General features: G+C 40.9%; 1 protein-coding gene across 1 annotated transcript in view; it reads right to left on the bottom strand.

The window, feature by feature from the left end:
• The window catches only part of LOC117540576 (fibroblast growth factor receptor-like 1), a 33,990-nt gene extending 31,647 nt beyond the window's left edge, over nucleotides 1-2,343 (bottom strand). The window contains exons 1-2 of the mRNA XM_034207341.1: nucleotides 1,813-2,343; nucleotides 106-199 (exon numbers count right to left, since the gene is read on the bottom strand). Coding sequence (XP_034063232.1) covers nucleotides 106-166 — 61 coding nt within the window. The 5' untranslated portion in view covers nucleotides 167-199; nucleotides 1,813-2,343. The remainder of the gene's footprint in view (nucleotides 1-105; nucleotides 200-1,812) is intronic.
• Nucleotides 2,344-22,905: the final 20,562 nt, after the last annotated feature.

The following is a 22,905-nucleotide window of genomic DNA, read 5'->3' as shown; positions in this document are numbered from 1 at the left end:
AGTGCCGCCACTGAGTCATGTCAGCGGGCGTGATTTATCTTACTGCTGGCATGGATGACTGTAATGCTCCGAGTGTCAGTGGAAATCAGGGCTTCTGTTACTCACCCCTGGCAGCAGCGGACGTCAGAAACACCTCCAGCAGCAGGAAGACCCAGAGAAGATCCATTTAGGTTTAATTTTCAGGAAGAACGATCAGCTTCTTTAAATAAAAGGAAATGAAGTTTCTTGAAGTTGCATTTTGAAAAGATTACAGGTGATATATCTTTATTAAGGAGATACTGAGTAATTAGTAGAACATGCATTTTAATCTTCACATTACATCAGTGTAAATACAGTAAATCAAAACTGCAAGAGTCTATTCATTTCTAAAAAATCTACGAGCCAAACTTATTATTTCACTAATGAGTTGTTTACTTTATGACTTTATGTCAAAATAGCTGCTGTGGCAAGGAATACAAACTTCCAATTGACTCATAGCTGGTGAGCATTATTGTAAAAAAAAAACTGCCTTAAACTTCAGACAATAACTAGGAGCATCTTTGTAGAAAATAATTCCTCAATAAAGGAAAGTCATCACATAGGCTTTTTGTTCCTAAACCAAACTGAGAGATATGTGTGTGTTTCTTTCCTATATCCAGATGTTTTAAAATCTCCCTGTATTAAGTTTTCTAAAAGTTAGACGTTTAATAGGAGATAAAGGAATAAACACACTCACTTCCAAAATTCTACTTCATCTCCTCTATTCATTCATATTGCTTTTTACCTTCTAAACCTTATCTGGGTCTACAAGAGTTCACAGTAGTCAGAATAGAATAAGTTGTCCATCATCTGGCTGAAAACCGCTACAAATCCATCATAATGCTATAGGGCACGTTTTTTTCTCGAAGTCAAACTATTTTCCTTAGAGATTTATTCGGTCCACCTGTCCACATGTCTCTCCTTACAGTGGTTTTAATCTCTCCGCCACATAAATTCTTTTGTGAACCTTATGAGATCTTATTTCAGTTCTTCGCATGTTGTATCTTTGATCAGCATCTGTCAAACTCAGCGTCTCAGTTCCCCCAGAAAAACTGCACACTTATAAGTGCTGGATAATTGATTTGATTTGTGGCTATCAAAGAGCAGATTTCCACCCTACCAAAGTCAGGTTTAGTCATGTTTTCAAGTGAATAAGTATGTACTTATCTAACTGGATGAGCAATCTTTATTCCCAAAATGTCCAATAAAAATCAAAGAAAGCAAGTGGTTTCATATTAAATAGTCAATGGTGCTTTAAAAGAAAGTGAGCCCCAAACCTGTGATTGCTTGCATTATGATGTTCTAGATTGGCGATATAATTAATTTAAATGTATCACTGTTCAAATCAAATCAAATCATTAATGTATGCCAATTAATAAAAAAACCTAGATCATAACCCCACCCATTCACCTGCATTATGGCATGTTCAATTTCCCTTTTTAAAACATATTGTATTGTGTGAAAGTACTGTAAGTACTTAATACATGTAGAAATACATGGTGCATATGTGCTGTACTATGTTATAACTGTTCTAAAGAGATATTGCAAAATTAAAGGGCTCCGCTATAAGTTATTATCATTATTATATTGAAATAAGTAAATTAAACTCTATATTGGACGTTTACTGTTAGTGGGCAAAACAAGTCTCAGTAACTTAAATTGTAGAATAAAGACCAAAGTAAACATGAAAGTTTGTACTCACTCTAAAGAGCAACATATATGCATTAGGACATCAGTAGCCTATACATGATATTAATGGGACTTGGTTTGTAAATAAAGGCATAGGCTACTTACTTTAAAAAGTGACGAGATCTCCACAGTGTTACCCTCTGATGACCTGCACGTATATCATGCCGAGCAATCCTTCACCTCCTCTCCAATGAGTTTATGACTGCGATATCTTAATCCGCTTTTCAAACCCAGAATAAAATACAAACGTACTGTAAGTAGACGCCTGCCACCGAAACGCAAGTCAACAAGTCTTGAATGAAGTCGACTTTGACAAAGTGTGCACAGGCTGTGGCTCCGAGAGCGAAAATGCGAGTTAATATAGAAAAAGATATATCAAATGTAAGCTAAATTCAAACACGTGAGGCTGTAGTATTTCTGACAGTCCGCATGTAAACCGTTCCGAGGGACACCCCTCATAGAGCCGGGATAAGACGAAAAGCAAAAGAGAAAAAATACCAAACTGTATCTACTTTTCCCGCAGGTTTGGATTACCGTTCACACACTATAAAATGAAATCCTGAATACAATATCCACATTGCCTTCAGCAGCGGCTCACGGTCCAAACTTCAGCCGCAGGCGAGAAAACAAACTACGTCGACTGACTGTCCGAGAACGGAACTTTCAGCCAATCATCGAGCAGACCAATCAGAGCGCGCACCAATCAGCGAGCAGGACAAATTTGGAGCGGTTTATGGGGAGAGGAGGGGGTAATAACCCAAATAAATGTAAATCGTGTTATTATCCTAATTTAGTAGATCACCTGCCTTGATTAATTGCTATATTACTTCATTACTTGTATCATAAATAAGAATGATTGTTGTTAGCAGTAATCATATTAGTAGTGGTGGTGGTGGTGGTATATAAAAACGTTATCATTTAGAACTTTTCCCATTTAAAAAAAAAAATCGATTCTGTTTTATTAGATTAGTCATCCAATCAAATAGTCATTCAGGTAATTTTCCATGCCAAAATGTCATACAATAATATCGAAATGTCTCTGCTCTGCTATATTTTATTTATTTTGGAAATTGTATCATATCATTTTAAACATATCTTTAGGTTTTGGAAACTGAAACAACAATACATTAAAATACATTACCATTGACTTTGACAAACTGGGATGACTTTTAATACTGTTTTCTGACATTTTAATAGACCAACAATTGATCAATGATCTGAAATTTTAAAAAATGTGAGTTGCAGCCCTATTCTTTTCTATTCAATTCATGAAGTATAGTGCGTGTACAGTAACATGGTCCATTAGAGCTCGCTCTTAGCAACATTATGGAACTACACTGCCCCCTTCCGGCATATGAGCGTTATTACAGCAATATGCTAACAAGCTTTGACAACGAACATGTTTCCTAATAATGAAAACACTCATGCACGTGTTTCCTTTATCATCAATGATTGACAGGCAGAGGACCTGTGTTTTGTCCTGTTAGTACACATTAGTAGCCTAATCAAAAAGGTGTGCCACATTATAATTGTATTATAACTCAATGTTACCACTGACTGAGGTATTGGAACTATATTACTGGTTTTGTGTCATTCAAACGTTAATTCATTGATTGTCTCTAAATGAAATGTGGATGTAAACAAACCGTCCTCAGTTCGTCAGTCTGTGAACCTGAAGAGTTTGTTTGTCAACTATCCAACCTTTAACTAACTTCACCGCCATGACCAACTTGACCAAGTTTACCTTGTTCTGCTGCTTTCATTATTGGTAACCCTGTCGGAATATGCTTCACATCCTGAAACCAGTTTGTTTCTGGAGAACCTTGCACTCCACGTGTAATCAGATAATTTTTTTACCAGAGGTTTGGTTCATTGGATTATCTCGCAGCTGCTTGGCATCATACTGTATTGGCAGGTTGAAACTAAGCAAATTAAAACACCATATTTGAACCGTTCCAGCGATTGATTTTAAATCGTAGAATATTATTATCATCAGAAGCAAGATGTTTTTTAATGTTATGAATAAATCCAGAAACATTTTTAAAGTTACTCAAAAAACTTTATTTTGCTGTTGCCAGCAAGTAGTGCTTTGTGCCTCTAAATTAGGGGTGAAACTATGGAAGCCTGTTTGCGCCACAGGAAAAAAAAAAAAAAAATCCTGTAAGTCAATATATTGACTTAGCTATCTCAATATTGACTTACTATCTCAATATATTGACTTACTATCTCAATATATTGACTTAGCTATCTCAATATTGACTTACTATCTCAATATATTGACTTAGCTATCTCAATATATTGACTTACTATCTCAATATATTGACTTACTATCTCAATATATTGACTTAGCTATCTCAATATATTGACGTACTATCTCAATATATTGACTTAGCTATCTCAATATATTGACTTACTATCTCAATATATTGACTTAGCTATCTCAATATATTGACTTACTATCTCGATATATTGACTTAGCTATCTCAATATATTGACTAAACTGGCCACATGAGGACGATAACGGTCATATCTGCTACAGTTCACTATCAGATAGACAGAATAAGGCACATAGACATCAATGTTCATCATATAAGCAGTACAACTTTATATTAAGGTACACAAATTCAACATCAACTAGTTGTTAATTAACATGCATATTAGCAGTATATTGGCTCTTTATTAGTCATTATTAAACACTTATTAATGCCTTATTCTACATGACCATATTCTACAAGTAATCTGTATAGGCTATGTTACACTTGCATGTATGAGATCATTAAGTGCCTTGTAACTTCTTTTTTTATAGTTTCACTCCGTTTGCATGTCAGTGGACTGCAAAAAAGTCAATAAAGGAGCATGGCTGCTCATTCCCTGGCTCTCAAAAGAGTTTGGCTGGCTGGCTGTAATCTATGTGGCTCCACCTCTGTTCCTTACTTTTTACTTGCTACCCCTTATCCCTCAACCTATCCTAAGGGAGTGCATGTACGTAGACACGTTAGTTTAGCTGCTATAGGCTTGGACTGTCAGGGTACACCTTACTTCTTCCTTCCGTCTGTCTGTGTACTCTCATGTTCCGAATAACCCAGCTTCCCCCACATTTCTTTTTGGTGTGTATATCTACGCCGGGATCCTGAGTCATGGCTGATCCTGTTGCTGTGGTCCTGTGTCCTGGATCCTCTATCCTGAGTCCTGGACTTCGAGTCGTGGCTGAACCTGTCTCTGCGGTCCTGCCTGACTCTCATCATACTACTTCCCTGATGGCTCCCACAGGCTTGTTGACATCCTCGTGGATTCATCTTCTTATTATAGACACATGCATTTCCAAACATTTGGTCTACCTATGCTATATCATGTATTATCTCTTCGATTTACACACGGCATCTATTGCACGTCTGTCCGTCCTGGGAGAGGGATCCCTCCTCTGTTGCTCTCCCTGAGGTTTCTCCCATGTTTCCCTTTAAACTGTGGGTTTTCTCTGGAAGTTTTTCCTTGTACGATGTGAGGGTCTAAGGACAGAGGGTGTCGTATTGTCATACTGATATTCTGTACAAACTGTGAAGTCCACTGAGACAAATGTAACATTTGTAATATTGGGCTATATAAATAAACATTGATTGATTGATTGATGTTCACACTGAGACAGTACAACAAATAGAGAGAACAGTACACCTATTGTGTAAGTACATACAAGCAGGTCACACATGATCACAAATACATAAACTCTGGTAAAAATCTGTTTTTATTAAAAAGTACAGGCTGCATTATGTGTTCTCAGCCTTGGAGAAACTTGACATGTTTTGGTATGTGTCTGAACCTCTCTATAGTGGTTCATTAATAAAACAGATATTTCAACGTGAGCCTACTTTGTTCATGTACTGTTGAGGTTAATTTCAGTAGTTGTGTGCTATAATGTATTTACAAAGTATGAAGAGGAGGCAACTTTAGAATAGGGAACCTGTTCAGGTCAATTAGAGTCAAATTACTAACTTATTGGTTATGAACAAGACTTCACTTTAAAATAGGGAACATATTCTTAGATATACCTAATTTTGAGTTATTTAGAAATATTGAGGAGAGCATATTAAGACCAAAGCTCATGTACAACAACTTCCTTACTTGCAATAAATAAGGACTAATTAGAGGGTTATTGAGGAAAAACTCTCAACTAATGGCTTATTACTTGTAGAATATGGTCATGTAGAATAAGGCATTAATAAGTGTTTTATAATGACTAATAAAGAGCCATTATACTGCCAATATGCATGTTAATTAACAACTAGTTGATGGTTAATTTGTGTACCTTAATATAAAGTTGTACCGCTTATATGATGAACATTGATGTCTACAGTATGTGCCTTATTCTGTATTTGACACAATTGTTTCAATGAAAAAACATATAACTCAATATAAGGAGACAGCTAAGTCAATATATTGACTTAACGGATTTTTATTTATTTTTTCCTGCAGTGCAAACAGGCTTCCATATGAAACATTGACTTATCCCATCCAAACATATCTAAAATCACAGGTGGTTACTTTGCCCTGGTAAATATAAAGATGTCTCGACTCTTGTCAAATCTCCTGGAACTCATTCAGTGTCAGCCAAAAAGTGTTGCGGTGTGTGAAGCAGGCAGGACCCAAATGCAGATTTAAACTGAAAATTCCTTTATTTCAAGGCTACTCGATACAAATAAAGACAAAACAGAACACTCACCGGAGACTTAGTCACAAACAAAAGACGAACCAACAATGACAGACAGAAAAAACAGAACTTAAATACACACAGGACTAATCAAGGAAACAAGAGACAGGTGAGGAGGGAGGAGAAAACACAGGGGCACCAGGTGAACACAATCAAGAAAACAGGTAGGAGGGAACAGGTAGGAGGGAACACACACAGACAGGAAACTAAAGACAGATGTAAACAAGACAAAACACAACGCAGACAGGAAACCAAAGACAGATCTAGACAAGACAAAACACAACACAGACAGATCGTGACAAAAAGTGTGGGCCTACATGATTTTGCTGGCTTGTTGAGTTGTTTGCAGGCACCAGGTTTGATAGTGGCGATATGGTAAACATACATGTTGAAACATACATGTTGAAACATACATATTATATTCCAATCTTTATTCCAGACTCAAGGTCCATATCACACAAAAAGACAAAACACACATCAATTTATTGCATTATACATAATATAATGCAATAAATGAATACAACTACAAATTATTGAATCCAATTGAGAATTCAGTGCAATATTACCTGGTTTAATTCCATGTCTATTCCAGTAGATGGTAGCACAGGACTGTATAACTGTCAAGGGATAAAATAATACACACTTGCACACACATGCAGTATTTTATGTTTTCAGAGCAACTTTAGTTGAAGGAACCTGCTTTTTCTTCTCAAATCATCATGACAGATGTTGGTAATATGGTTGAGTATGCTCCATTGAAATCCATGCACTGTGACAGGCAGTAGGCTGGAACTACATCAGTGTGTGTGTGTGTGTGTGTGTGTGTGTGTGTGTGTGTGTGTGTGTGTGTGTGTGTGTGTGTGTGTGTGTGTGTGTGTGTGTGTGTGTGTGTGTGTGTGTGTGTGAGAGAGAGAGAGAGAAAGAGAGAGAGAGAGAAAGAGAGAGTCTTTTTTTATACCTTAAGAGACATCATGTGTTTAGTAATGTATTCAAAAGCTCTGTCCAACTACAAACTATTACACATTCAAAAAAATACTGTAAAACATAATGGTTCTCATTCATAACACTCCGTTCGATGTCTCACTATGGGATGCACCTCATCGCGGAGCAAACAGAAGCATCAATCTCATTACGCCAATCCTGATTGGCTGGTGATCTTGACGTCAGCGTCAAGGCAAGGCAAGGCAAGGCAAGGCAAGTTTATTTATATAGCACTTTTCAACACAAGGCAATTCAAAGTGCTTTACAAAAAATGAAAGACATTAAGAAAATGGCATTTAAAATCAGTCATTAAAAAGAAAAGCTAAGAAAATAAACATTAAAAGAAAAAATACATGGATAAAAGTTACAGTGCAGTCAATTAAACATTAAAAGAAAAAAGTACATGGATCAAAGTTACAGTGCAGTCTAAGATATGAATAGTTCAATTAAAAGCAGCGACAAAAAGAAAAGTCTTCAGCCTGGATTTAAAAGTAGTCAGAGTTGCAGCGGACCTGCAGGTTTCTGGGAGTTTGTTCCAGATATTTGGAGCATAATAACTGAACGCTGCTTTACCATGTTTAGTTCTGACTCTGGGGACAGAAAGCTGACCAGTCCCTGAAGACCTGAGAGATCTGGATGGTTCATAATTTAGCAGGAGGTCAGAAATGTATTTTGGGCCTAAACCATTCAGTGCTTTATAAACCAGCAGCAGTATTTTGAAATCTATTCTTTGACACACAGGAAGCCAGTGTAAAGACTTCAGAACAGGAGTGATGTGATCCACTTTCTTAGTGTTAGTGAGGACTCGAGCAGCGGCGTTCTGAATCAGCTGAAGCTTCCTAATAGATTTTTTAGTGAGACCTGTGAAGACACCATTGCAGTAGTCGAGTCTACTGAAGATAAAAGCATGGACAAGTTTTTCCAAATCCTGCTGTTACATTAGTCTTTTAATCCTAGATATATTCTTTAGGTGATAGTAGGCTGATTTAGTAACAGTTTTAATGTGACTGTTGAAACTCAGGTCAGAGTCCATGACTACACCTAGATTTCTGGCTTTATCTGTTGTTTTGAACATTGCAGACACCTCTGCCTCCCTCGAAGGGCCCAGCTGCTGCCTTCGCAGCGGCAGCCCTTCGTCCAAGCTGCCCCGAACCCTGCTCGGTTCAAAATACCGAAAACGCAGAGGTCGCAGTCCGCCCCTCGTCCCCAGCCCAGGCAGGGGACGAGGGCGAGCTGGCCTAGAAAATCTCCGGTTCCGGCTGCATCCCAGGCGCAGCCAACCCAGAATTTCGGCCAGCAGTCGAAGAAGAAGAAGCGAGCGGCGTGACAGCCCCTCCTTCTCCCCTCTGTGACAGAGCTGAAAGTCTACGGTTCCCCAGCTCTAAATGTGTTCCCGCCGCCTCGAGAGATGCCTCAACACCATCCTCAAGTCCGCATAAACACATGTCACACACTTATTGATTTTTCTGTCATAAAACATTTTCCGCTGACGCATCCAGGCTTCGAGCCAAGGGCGCAGCTCGAAAAAATGAAAAGAAAAACAATAAAAACAATAAACAGTCCGTCAACTGTTCCCCTTCTGAGTGCAGCTACGGCCTCTCTCAAAGGGCGGACAATTGAGGAGTCTGTGAAGGCACCACCGTCACGCGCATGCGCAGTGCCGGCTGGAGCTGTGAAGGCACCACCGTCACGCGCATGCGCAGTGCCGGCTGGGGTTGTGAAGGCACCACCGTCACGCGCATGCGCAGTGCCGGCTGGAGCCATAAGGGCACCACCGCCACACGCATGCGCTGTGTCGGTGGGGATTGTCGAAATGGGGCACCACAGTAATCAGACACTGGAGGGCCCCATAACACAACAAATAGAGACTCAGAGGGGAAGAGACGTGACATCTCAGCTGGCTCTAAGGAGCATACAGCGGGAGATGCTCACGACATCTGCTTGGGTTTCTCAAGACAGTTACACGGAGCTACAGACTCCAAGTCACCGTCACCCCCCCTCGCTTCTCGGGCATTCTGCATTCGCAGGCCCGAGGAGAGTCAGCCCATATTCTGGAGAGAGAGATTCTCTCACTCCTAGAAAAGAGGGCTATATCTATTGTACCCGCCGAGCAGAGTCAGGGCGGCTTCTATTCCAAGTACTTCCTCGTTCCCAAACGGGGAGGGAACGGAATTCGGCCAATACTTGATTTGAGGGCTCTGAACAAATATCTAAAAAGATATAAGTTCAGAATGCTCACTCACACATCTCTGCTGCGGCTCGTGCGACAAGACGACTGGTTTACATCAGTCGACCTGAAAGATGCGTATTTTCACATCCCAGTATATTACCCACACAGGAAATATCTGAGATTCGCATTTCAGGGGATCTGTTATCAATCAATCAATCAATCAATCAATGTTTATTTATATAGCCCAATATCACAAATGTTACATTTGTCTCAGTGGACTTTACAGTTTGTACAAAATATCAGTATGACAATACGACACCCTCTGTCCTTAGACCCTCACATCGTACAAGGAAAAACTTCCGAAGAAAACCCACAGTTTAAAGGGAAAAATGGGAGAAACCTCAGGGAGAGCAACAGAGGAGGGATCCCTCTCCCAGGACGGACAGACGTGCAATAGATGCCGTGTGTAAATTGAAAAGATAATACATTTGCAACATAGGTAGTCCAAATGTTTGGAAATGCATGTGTGTATAATAGGAAGATGAATCCACGAGGATATCCATCCAGGACCTATGATCCAGGACCACAGCCACGACTCAAGATCCAGGGCTCGCGATCCAGGATAGAGGAGCGCAGGATCATCCATGACTCCGGATCCCGGCGTATATAGACACCAAAAAGAAAGACATTTGGGGAAGCTGGGTTAATCGGAACATGAGAGTACACAGGTATAGACAGAGAGAAGGAAGAAGTAAGATGTCCCCCGACAAACTAAGCCTATATCAGCAAAACTAGGGGCTGAATCTAATCAGCCCTAACTATAAGCTTTATCAAAAAGGAAGGTCTTAAGCGCACTCTTAAAAACGGATAGGGTGTCTGCCGCCCGAACACAAACTGGAAGCTGATTCCACAAATGTGGAGCTTGATAAGAAAAGGCTCTGGCTCCCATTGTACTTTTAGAGACTCTAGGAACAACCAACACCCTGCATTCTTGGAACGCAATGCCCTAGTAGGACAGTAGGGTATAATGAGTTCTTTAAGGTAAGATGGCGCCTGCCCATTAAGGGCTTTGTAGGCGAGAAGAAGAATTTTAAATTCTATCCTGTGTTCTATAGGGAGCCAGTGTAAGGCAGCCAGAACAGGAGTAATGTGGTCCCTTTTCCTAACTCTGGTTAGTACACGAGCCGCAGCATTTTGAATCAGCTGAAGCGACTTGACTGACTTCTTGGTACACCCTGATACTAAAGAGTTACAATAATCCAGCCTTGAAGTAACAAATGCATGGACTAGTTTCTCTGCATCATTTTGAGGCAAGATATGCCTGATTTTTGCAATGTTACGTAGATGGAAGTAGGCGGTCCTTGAAATTGATTTTATGTGGGCGTTAAAGGATAAATCCTGATCAAATATAACACCAAGATTCCTTACAGTCTCACTGGAGGCCAAATTAATGCCATCCATAGTTAGTATATCCTTAGATAATTTGTTTCGTAGATTCTTCGGGCCAAGTACAATAACTTCAGTTTTGGTCGTGTTTAACATCAAAAAGTTTAAGGTCATCCACGTTTTTAAGTCCTTAAGGCAGTCTTGAATTTTATTTAGATGATTAATTTCATCAGGCTTGATTGATAAATATAGTTGAGTATCATCCGCATAACAATGAAAGTTTACAGAATGATTCCTTATAATATTGCCTAACGGAAGCATATATAATGTGAACAAAATAGGTCCGAGCACTGAGCCCTGTGGCACTCCATGGCTAACTTTGGTTTGCGTGGAAGATTCATCATTGACACGTACAAACTGAGAGCGTTCAGATAGATAGGACCTAAACCAGTCTAAAGCAGTTCCCTGTATGCCAACTAAGTGCTCTAGTCTTTGCAATAAGATATCATGGTCGATAGTATCAAATGCAGCACTGAGATCGAGCAAAACAAGAATAGAGACACGTCCCTTGTCAGAGGCTATTAGAATGTCATTTGTGACTTTAACCAGAGCTGTCTCTGTGCTATGATGTGTTCTAAAGCCAGACTGAAAAGCTTCAAATAAATCATTGTTTTTTAAGTAATCACACAACTGTTTTGCGACCGCTTTCTTAAGAATTTTTGAGAGGAGGTTTATGGCTGTTCAAGGTTTATGGCTGAAAAGCATTCTAATTTACTATCTAGTGTAATATTAGAACTTACGTTTCCGGGAGCTGTTGATAACACTATACTGGTCAAAGGCAAGAGGTCATTAATTTTGTTTCTAAGAGTAACAATTTTATCGTTAAAAAAGCACATAAAATCATTACTACTGAGTGCTATGGGAATAGAAGGCTCAATCGAGCTGTGGCTTTCTGTCAGCCTGGCTACAGTGCTGAAAAGAAATCTTGCATTATTCTTATTCTCATCTATTAATGAAGAGTAGTAGGCTGCTCTCGCTTTATGCAGTGCTTTCTTATATTCATTGAGAGTAATATGCCAAATTAAACGAGATTCTTCAAGTTTAGTGGAACGCCATATCCTTTCAAGTTGTCTCGACTTTTGCTTTATTTTGCGGGTTTCAGCATTAAGCCATGGAGCTAATCTTGTTTTATTTTCTTCTTTTTCAAAGGAGCAACAGAGTCTAATTTTATTCGCAGCGCATCTGTAGCACTATCAACAACATGATCAATTTGGGGTGGTGTACATTTTGTATAAGTTTCCTCCCTTACATGCAGACATGCTATCGAGTTAAGTATTGGTGGAATCTCTTCCTTAAATTTGGCTATAGCACTAACAGATAGGTTTCTGCTGCAGGAGCTTTTGACTAATGCTTTGTAGTCTCGTAACAGTACTTCAAAAGTTACTAAGAAATGGTCGGATAAAGCAGGATTATGCGGTTCGACTAATAGTTGCTCAATTTCAATACCATAAGTCAGAACAAGGTCGAGAGTGTGATTATAGCAGTGGGTTGGTTTATTTACACTCTGACAAAAACCAACAGAATCTAATATAGAGTTAAATGCAACAGTAAGGCTATTTTTATCATCGTCAACATGAATATTAAAGTCACCTACGATAATTACTTTATCTGTTTTAAGAACCAAAGTTGATAAAAACTCAGAGAATTCAGATAAAAATTCTGAATAAGGACCTGGTGCACGGTACACTGTAACAAATAAGATTGGCTGCAAAGTTTTCCAGGTCGGATGCGTAAGACTAAAAACGAGACTTTCAAAGGAGGTATAATTTAATTTTGGTTTAGTATTGATAAGTAAACTTGAGTCAAAGATTGCTGCAACTCCACCTCCTCGGCCCGTGCCTCGGGCAATATGAGTATTGATATGGCTGGGTGGAGTGGCCTCATTTATGCTGACATATTCTTCATGTCTCAACCAAGTTTCAGTGAGACAGCATATATCAATATTATAATCTGATATTAAATCATTTACCAATATTGCTTTAGATGCTAGAGATCTTATGTTTAAGAGACCACATTTAATATTCCTGTTTTGTTGCACTGTAGTAGTTGTTACATTTACTTTTATTAGGTTATTATGTATGACACCTCTATTAGGTTTTACCTTAACTTGTCCTTGGGCAGACACACACACCGCTAATATTGGGTATTTTATTGGGTTCGGGATTCCTATGGATGACTGCCTAGGAGAGAGCGCAGAGAAGTGTGTAAGACTGCGACTCCGCCTCCTGGTCTCAACTCCAGTTTGTCATGGATTAAGTCCACAAAGCCCTGAAATGTTTGCCGAAATGAGATCTGCACCTTCCAAAGTAGGATGAATGCCGTCTCTCTTAATCAGACCAGGTTTTCCCCAGAAGGCTGTCCAATTATTTACGAAGCCCACATTGTTTGCTGGGCACCACCAAGACAACCAGCGCTGAAATGATGACATGTGGCTATACATGTCATCATTGATCAGATTGGGGAGGGGACCAGAGAAGATTACGGTGTCCGACATTGTTTTAGCATAACTACACACCGACTCCACATTAAGTTTGGTGCATTCTGATCGGCGTATACGAACATCATTACCACCGACGTGAATAACAATCCTACTGTATTTACGTTTATTTTTAGCCAGCAGTTTAAGATGCGCCTCAACGTCGCCCGCTCTGGCCCCCGGAATGCATGTGACTGTGGAGGCTTCGGTCTCTAATTTCACGTGTCTCATAATAGAGCTACCAATAACCAGAGTTGGCTTCTCAGCGGGTGTCTCGCTGAGTGGGGAATATCTGTTAGATACGTGAACGGGTTGGTGGGGACCTGCGGGTTTCGCGTTATGCCCCTTCTGAACAGTCACCCAGTCTCCCTGCTGCTCGGGAGTTGCCGGGGGACGGCTAATAGGAGCTACCTTTTGCCGGTCCGCACCGGCTAACATGGGCTTTACTGTAGCTGAGTTTCTTTCTAAGATGCGGAGCCGGGCTTCTATGGCTATGATTCCCGCCTCCAACCTAACAACTATACTACATTTAACACATGTATCGGTACCAGTAAAGGAGGTAGGGAAGTAACCAAACATGAGACAGTTAGAGCAGGAAATAGCACCCGAGGGTGGGGAAAGAGCCATGGCTAGCTATCAAGCTAAAGTAGCTACCGTTAGCAAACCCGAAAAGAGTGTAGGCAACTGTGGAGTTACAGTCGCTAAGAGAAGGAGAGTTGTGAGTGCTTAAGTTATAGTAACATGTGATTACAACGTCAGGCAGTTGCCGTGATCAAGAGTTTTAAAACGATCGATTAAGTTAAGATAATAAGCTATCAGCAACAGAACAGGCACACGGGATACCCGGAGATGACAACAACCGGAAGTTACAACATGCTTACCGCAATAGTTATGAATACAGAGTACTCCCCTTCGGTCTGTCTCTCAGTCCAAGGGTGTTTGTACGATGTACGGAAGCCGCGATAGCCCCGTTAAGACAACAGGGTATTCGCCTGGCGACCTACCTGGACGACTGGCTGCTTCTCGCACAGTCGGAGCAGGAGGCTGTTACGCAGACAAATGTCCTCGTAAAGCACCTGCTCAACCTGGGTTTCATAATAAACACAGAGAAGAGCATGTTGTGCCCCGTGCAGACTATACTCTTCCTGGGTTTACGCCTGAACTCGGTGCCCTTTTCAGCTCGCTTGTCAGCGGAAAGAGTGAAAGCTTTCAGAGCTTGTCTCGCTCTTTTCCAGCTGCGCAAACATGTTCTCTTCAGATCTCTTCACTCTCCGCGCGCCATGGCGCCCGGAGAGTGATGGTTACTGTGAAATGCGTAATGGCACTGCGCCACTGGCTGCACCCGACTTTTCTAGTACGAGGTGTGCCTATGGGTGCTGTCCTTTCACGGAAAGTGGTCACCACGGACGCATGTCTAACAGGTTGGGGAGGTATTTATGAAGGTCGCCCGGTGAGGGGTCTCTGGAGCAGAGACCTCCAGCGGGCGCACATAAATTACCTGGAGCTTTTAGCGGTGTTTCTCACCCTAAAACGCTTTCTGCCTTTCCTCAGGGGACATCACGTCCTCGTGAGGACAGACAATACGACCACAATATCGTATATTAACCGCCAAGGGGGTTTGCGTTCTCTCCAGTTACACACACTGGCGCGCAAACTGATCCTATGGAGCGGTAGACGTCTCCTCTCTCTGAGAGCGACGCACGTACCGGGAGTGATGAACCTCGGGGCAGTTCTACTGTCCAGAGGTATACCACTTTATGCAGACTGGACTCTACATCCAAGGATTGTGAGCCAGCTGTGGGTGCGTTACGGCAGAGCCGCGGTGGATCTGTTCGCATCGAAAGACAACGCTCAGTGTCAGCTGTTCTTTTCGATGCGCAATCTAAATGCACCGTTAGGCGTGGATGCACTCGCGCACGATTGGCCCCCGGGCCTTCTGTACGCGTTCCCACCCCTGGCTCTGATACCCCCAACTCTGGCCAGAGTGAGAGAGCAACGCCACACACTTATCCTGATAGCTCCGCACTGGCCAGCTATGTACTGGCTAGCGGAGATATATCAGCTGCTGTGCGGGCAGCCATGGCAGCTCCCACTACGCAGGGACATACTGTCCCAAGCGGGGGGGGGGGCGATCTTTCACCCACACCCAGAGCGCTTGGCTCTATGGGCCTGGCCCGTGAGTGGTACAATCTGAATACAGTGTGACATGAAGCTGACCCTGGCGGCTGCCAAGCGAGCCAGTGGCACTCATGCACTATCTGTACAGTCTTCATGCACTCAGTTCGCCCCAGGGCAAACAGAGTGTGGTTGAAGCCCAACCCTGCCTTTATCTTAAGGCGGTTGGTTCAAGTACCACATTTGACATTGAGGCATCCTCCCCGCCACTGTATTCCTCCGGGGAACAGCGGTCGGATTTGCCGTGTCTAGCCCGTGCTGTACGCACGTACAGGGACAGATCAAGGGTGCTTCGTCATAATGACCAACCCCTTGTGTCCTGGGCTAACCCTTATAAGGGCAAGCCTGTTACTAAGCAACGGCTCTCCCACTGGTTTGTGGAAGCAATTGATTTGGGGCCCATACGAGTCAGAGTTCGCAGGCACCCTCGGGTCCGCGAGCTCTTTCGACTCAGGGTCTGGCTGCATCCTGGGCTCTGTCCAGGATGTCTCCCATCAAAGACATTGGTGCAGCGGCGAGCTGGTCCTCGCCGCTCACTTTTGTCTGCCTCCTAACAGGCTGGACGTTCTGCTCCCAGTGTGACTCAAGCAGTGCTGGGCACCTGGTTGAGTCAGAGCTCTACCTGTTAAGTTCTGGTTGGTTTGGTGATTTTCGAGATAAGCTCGTCTGACAATACGGGAGCTACAATTTCCCATAGTGAGACATCGAACGGAGTGTTATGAATGAGAACTATAGGTTACTTACGTAACCCCAGTTCTCAGAGTAACATGTACTGAGATGTCTCACCAGACGGCCCTCCTTGCTATGGTGAAGCGAGAAGAGGTGCTTATTTTGAATGACGCATGCGTCGTGGCGCAAGCTACTTATAGGGGGTGAATTCCCTGACGCTGACGTCAAGATCACCAGCCAATCAGGATTGGCGTAATGAGATTGATGCTTCTGTTTGCTCCGCGATGAGGCGCATCCCATAGTGAGACATCTCACTTCATGTTACTCTGAGAACTGGGGTTACGTAAGTAACCTATAGTTTTTACCTGACTGTATCTGAACATATTATTGTCTGATGAATACTAATTATCTGAAATGCTAGGTTATTTTTATTTTGTCATTAACTTGTGCTATACTTTCAACTCTTGCCTGCCTCAAAGAAACTGTCTAGAAGCCAGAAGTCAATTTGTTTTCTAGAAGCAGAGACTAAGTGAGAGAAGTGGTCAGCCAGCGGTGATGGAAGAACATGACCATAACTCAACTTCTGCAGAATATCCCCTGTTGACAGCAGATTACGTACTAACTTTCTTCCATGTTCTGACTATTACTGCAACCTTTGTCATACTTCTGCTGGGAATCTGTCATTTCAGATCGAAACAATTACAACTGGCTTTAACATATGTTTTTCTTTTTTTAATGGGTTTAGGTTTTTTTATTGAAACTGTGAAGTTTTAGGATTGAACATTCTGTATTCCTCACACCCCTACATTTTGTGTATCGTGTTTTTAAGATGGGTAGTCTTTAGGGTCAAGCTAAGAGTGCTTTAAAGGGATAATTTGAAGAGGGTTGGTATAACATAACTCTAGTCGGTGTATGACCTACAGTAGATGGTGATCAGCAATTCCTCAGCATGGAGTAACACACAGGAGTTACAACACGAAGCAAAGCAATGACACGACAAGGAGAAAAGCAATGAACTGCTGTTACACGCTCATACCAGCCCTGTTGCACCAATACGCCATCCAGTGTTCAAAATAATAACAAACAACATATATCATTGTAATCGGCAACAACAGATATTCAATGTTTTAGTTATTTCAAGCTTGTTTTTTCAATTGTTGTTCAGAATGATTAACTACATTAAACTTTAAATCTACCTTTGTAGATGATGATCATGTAACTCTGGTTAGAAGAATATCATATGCATTGAAAGCATGTAGACTACAGTATCAGGGCTATTCACTGAAAATGATGTGTGTTTTCTTGTATTCACGACGGTTGCACCGTAATACCATCATAGACAATTCTAAATAAAAGGGCGGCACACCGTCTTACTGTACCAAAGTGCAAGTGGTATTTTGTCCGGGGGGTCAGTGGGCAGACACTGTGAATGTAGCCCTCTTGTTCAGTCAAAGCACACGTTAGGACATGGTTGTTTTCATTATAAGGTTCTACTGGGCTTCAGCCAGTGCAAGAGGGCGTTTATATTCTGCAGGCGCAGCGAAATGTCACATTCAATCTGTACACTTTGTTTTCAAAAGGTCATAATTAGCTAGCAGTTTTGAAACAATTATGGCCAAAGTGCACCAATTTCCCTTGAAGCAAAACATAGAATTACTCATGGAGAGCGAAACTGAATGGTGTGTATGCGTGAAACACTTGTGGTTTGGTGTTATTCCATTCATACATTATTTAGTCCGGTATCAAATGCTTTTTGTGTTGATATCTGCTGCAAAAGCTAAATGTAAAATACAAAGATTGGCTGTTACATTTAAATCGTATTAGAGAGTATGTATGCTGTTAGATCCAAGCAGTTTTTACATGTAGGAGCAGCTGAGAATGATTACTGTTTATTAGCCTGGTTTGGCGATAGGAGGTCACACACACACACACACACACACACACCCACACGAGGGAAATTAAACAGCAGCTGCAGAGAAGTGTAATTTATTCAGCATCACCATACCGGCCCCAATTTACCTGCCAGTTCAAAGATTTGGAAAAGCAATCTATTCAGTAGCCAGGTGTGCAGTTGGCAAAAACACATTTTACATTTGATTTAATACCATTACTTTACAGAATAACTGCTTAATATTAATTTCAAACATCCCTTTAAAATTAGCATCAAAGGTAACTTTTTTCCAATCTATAAAAATGCAAGAAAATGAAACACAACAAAAAAGCTGCAGAGCCAGTTGAAAAACTCTAAAACCGAACTCTAAATGTGTAAAAAAAGAAATGTTTTTTTATTACATTGCTTTCACTAAGAGGTCAAATGAGTGATAATGTTGTTGTTGCTAGGGCGGTCTGACCAGTTGCTATGCGGCAGCCTCAGCTGTTGTAGGAAATGGTTCTGGTTAAAGTATGAAAGGAAAGAAAAGAGGACGATGTGGCCACAAAGCTATAACTGTGCACTGCACTGTGTGTGTGTGTATTTATGTGTAAGCATGTATTTGTGTATTATCATGATGTACAATGGGAGAGCCTTTGCCTTTCTTAGGATAAACGTGTGCTAATAAAGTGTGTGTAGATGTATGTGGGTGTGCTGTGCTGCATTTTGTTGTGTACTAATACATTTGGCTGTTTCTGCATGTATACATGTAATGAGTGTGTGTGAGTGTGTATGTTGTAGTATGGCGGTCTCACCTCAAGCCTGAACCCAGCGTAGCCATGGGGAGGGCTGGGCATTTATGAAGGATTCTGTAATGTTTCAAAACGGTGGTTTGGATTTCAATTCACTCCTTTTATTAAACAAGCTGGTTTGGGCAATGATAATTGGAAAACGGCTGCCAGAAGAGAGAGAGAGAGAGAGAGAGAGAGAGAGAAGGAGAGAGAGAAGGAGAGAGAGAGAGAAGAGAGGAGAGGAGAGAAGAGAGAGTAGAGAGAGCAGAGATATAGAGAGAGAGAGAAGAGAGAGTAGAGAGAGAGAGAGAGTAGAGAGAGAGCAGAGAGAGAGAAAGAGAGAGAGTGAGCAGGAGAGGTTCTGTTGGCAGCTTTGGCAGTTGGATTCACTTCCCATTTCTCAAAAAAAAAATATGTTTTGGGTCATTCACAGACATTTAGCATTATCATTTCCTTGCCATCGACAGCAAAGTTGGAAAACACCGCTGTGAAGAAGTCATTGATATATTAAAGTTCAAAAGTCAAAACCATCAACCCAACCGAGTACCGTGAACATGGAGTCTTGACCCAAAATGCAGAATCAGGAATGAGTCAGAGTACAATTTGAAAGCTTTTTATGGTGTATTATTATAATCATTGTTGCACTGGGATTTAAAGCCGCAATACAGGATCAAATTTGACTTATTTTTGTACCTTTGGCAGCTCCATAATGTCAAAATCGACAAAGTTGTTTTATTCTATCCACTTGCCATGAAGAAATGACATCTTTCACACAAAATGTCCAATGGAAACCAAACTGAGAGCAGCACTTGGTGTGTGGGAAAGACCCAACATACTCTGGTTCAAGCAGCCAAACTTTAGACCTTCTTCACCCCACTTTTACTATATTTAACTTTCAAATGTCAAATCACTAATGTGAACACAGCCAGCATATATCTTTTCTTGGAGTCTTCCAAAGTTTAAAATGACACATTTAGTGTTGGTGCTCAATACAGTATACTACTGCTAACATTCATTACAGTGCCACTACTCCTAAATCTACTACTGTTACTAACACCACTGCTCCCGTGGCACCCCGGAAATGTCACTTCTGCTACTGCTGCTATTATCACTTTTCTACTCTACTGCAAACAAATAATACCTGTTGTGCCCCAGCTGTCACAATATCTGTACATTTGTTCTATACAAGAATAGCTTTGTTTCAAGCAGAACTTCTTGTTCCACATCTGGATGCCAGGTAGTCCAACCCCCTGCTGCACGTAAAAACACTCTTTTACCACACAAACACACACACACGGTCCAAGCTACCATGGGGGCCTGTTAAGCTAACGGGGGATATTTAGCCCCCAGACTGGGAAAATAAAAAGTGTAATGTAATGGAGCCAGCTGTAAAAGCACAGAATGCTACAGAACTGAGTACAACAGGACATTGCTTAACCTAGTGTGACTTATACCTGAGACTGGACTGATCAGGGTCAGCACCGGGCTCAGCCTGCCCAAAGATGATATCAGAGGTGGGAAAAGAGCAGGTTGTAACAGAAGAGTGGGCGACTTCCTCATTACATTTACACAGTGAGATTTTACAGTTGTGGGCTTTTCTAGTTGCAAAATAATTTTTTTAAATTATATTTTATGCATTTAGTCTGTTCATTTATCGTATGATAGCCTAAAATGAACTTATAACTAATAGACTGATTCTTCATTTATTTAGGTTTCTAATGCTCAAAGTGATAACCCAAAATGCACCACTACATGCAATAGAATAGAAGATTGCAATATTTAAATTCCTTTGTATTTTTAGATAAAACTGAGGGTTCGGACAATGATTTGCCACATAACACAAGTTTGGAAACATTGTGATATATCCACATTAAGACATTATTTTACTTCAGTCCAATTAGTCCTTGTTATGAAGCTAAAGATGTAAATAGGAGACCGAACCCAGCACACTGGATGGGAACATTCTGGAAATTCAACTTAACCTGCATGAACTGTGCAAGGACAATGCAGTCATGGGAAAATATTCCGACTAACAGGGAAAGTTTTCCAGCTGGCCTTTTAAAGGCTGGTTCATATCCAGCGGTCATTGGTCATTTAAAAATAGTTTGATGCCAGTGTAACACATCTGAATAGCTTGGAGTTCTCTTTCTCAACACTGTTGGGAACAAACATTAGCAAATCATGAGCGTGATAAGAAATAAAAAAACAGCATTGTTAATAAAGCTTCTTGGCAAGCCTTTTTGCATTAAACTTCTGTGAAACAAACTCACAGAATTGATTCTGTCACATTTATGATTGTTTGGGGGCTGCAAAACACAATATGTAAAGAGGGAGGAGCAGCTCTGAATGCATGTTGTGTGTTTATATGCCAGTTGTTCCTGTGTGGGCCACTGACTGCAGCTTTAATCAGTTTATTTACCGCTACTGTAAATATTCTGTGGAAACGCATGTGTGCATGGGAGCTGGTGGCTTTCTGAGGTGTTGATTTATCCGTTTTATTTTCCTCCACTTTGTTCTGAGATGTTTCATTAAAAACATTAAAAATAAAGGTTTTCATAACGGCGACATTATTAACTTCATTTCTCGTTCCCCCACACTCTGAGGTAATGCGGAGTAAAAAGGGATTTTACGAGCACTTAACAATAATGTTACATTAATGCTGCAGTCATGAGCTCATGTTCTGAGCTCGCCCACCTTTCACACTCAGACCCTATATATCTCGCTTTCTCCCACTCCCTCTGCACCCTTAAAGGTGTTGAACTTTGTTACAACCTGGGGTTAGATACTGTAGTTTCCTGGCTATGATATACGGTAAGTCCAAATATCACATGTTATTTATTGTTTTTTAAATGGCCAAAAATATTTCCTGTAGCTAAAGATTTAATGTGAAAGGAGATTTTACAATTTTAAGCAAAGCCGTTGCTTTAATATTCTCAGGATGTTTCAATTTCTCTCATTTTATGTCTGTCTTTGCTGCCATCTGATTTGTATTCCTTTTCTCAGTTTATTTTCCTTCCCCAAATGTTTAACCTTTACCTCTGTCCTTTACTCTTTATACACACTCTCACGTCTGCAGAGTGTTACAGTCCGGCTCATATAGGCTGCAACAAAGATGAGAGACCAGACAAGTTCAAAAGTAACAATAAACATAATTATTAAGATAACAGAACTTTACAATTTAACAAACCTAAAACAAATGTGGAAGCCAGCAGTCAGAAATGTATGCATGTGTGAACATTTGTAACAAACAAAACAGCAGCCGTGTCCAAAGAAAGAGGGTTTTTTTTTTTTATCCAAGCCACGGTGTGGCTCAACAGGCTAAAGATTTGGATCACCTGTAACACAAATTAGAGCAAGCAAGCAGAAAACACAGACAGAGACCCCTAGTGGAGCGGAGAGGGTCGTTACAAGAGCAATACAACACTCCCAGACTGTCCCTCTTGTGACACTCATAGAATTTCATGGCCAAGTATGACCAGCTTCCTTCCTTTTATTAATTGAAAGCAGGTTTTATGTGGATGGACTACATCATCGTTCTGTACTGAGTCTACTGGTTACAATGGGCACTTTATCTAAAGCACCTTGTCATTATTTATCTGCTTTGCATTGCTTACTCCACCTTGTGTACTGAGCTCTCCACTTGATGAATATGTGGAAAGTAAAACAATTGAGAACAAATTATAAATTAACCAAATACAATGTTTAGATGTGGACAGAAACTTAAACATACCTGCTTTTCTATAAGGGGAAGTCTGTGTTGCAAAGTGAAAACCTAAAAAACATATAAAATATATAAGAAAAATATGTAAAAGATATACACAAACAAGCTCAAAATGTACATTGTTGAATAACGTACATCAGTGACAGCATAGCATGGAATATACATTTATCAATGGATGAATTGTCATCATCACAAGT

The sequence above is a fragment of the Gymnodraco acuticeps genome, unplaced genomic scaffold (assembly GCF_902827175.1).
Source record: "Gymnodraco acuticeps unplaced genomic scaffold, fGymAcu1.1, whole genome shotgun sequence".
Lineage (NCBI taxonomy): Eukaryota > Metazoa > Chordata > Actinopteri > Perciformes > Bathydraconidae > Gymnodraco > Gymnodraco acuticeps.
Note: the sequence above shows the minus strand (reverse complement) of the source record. Positions and strands in the feature narration are given on the sequence as shown.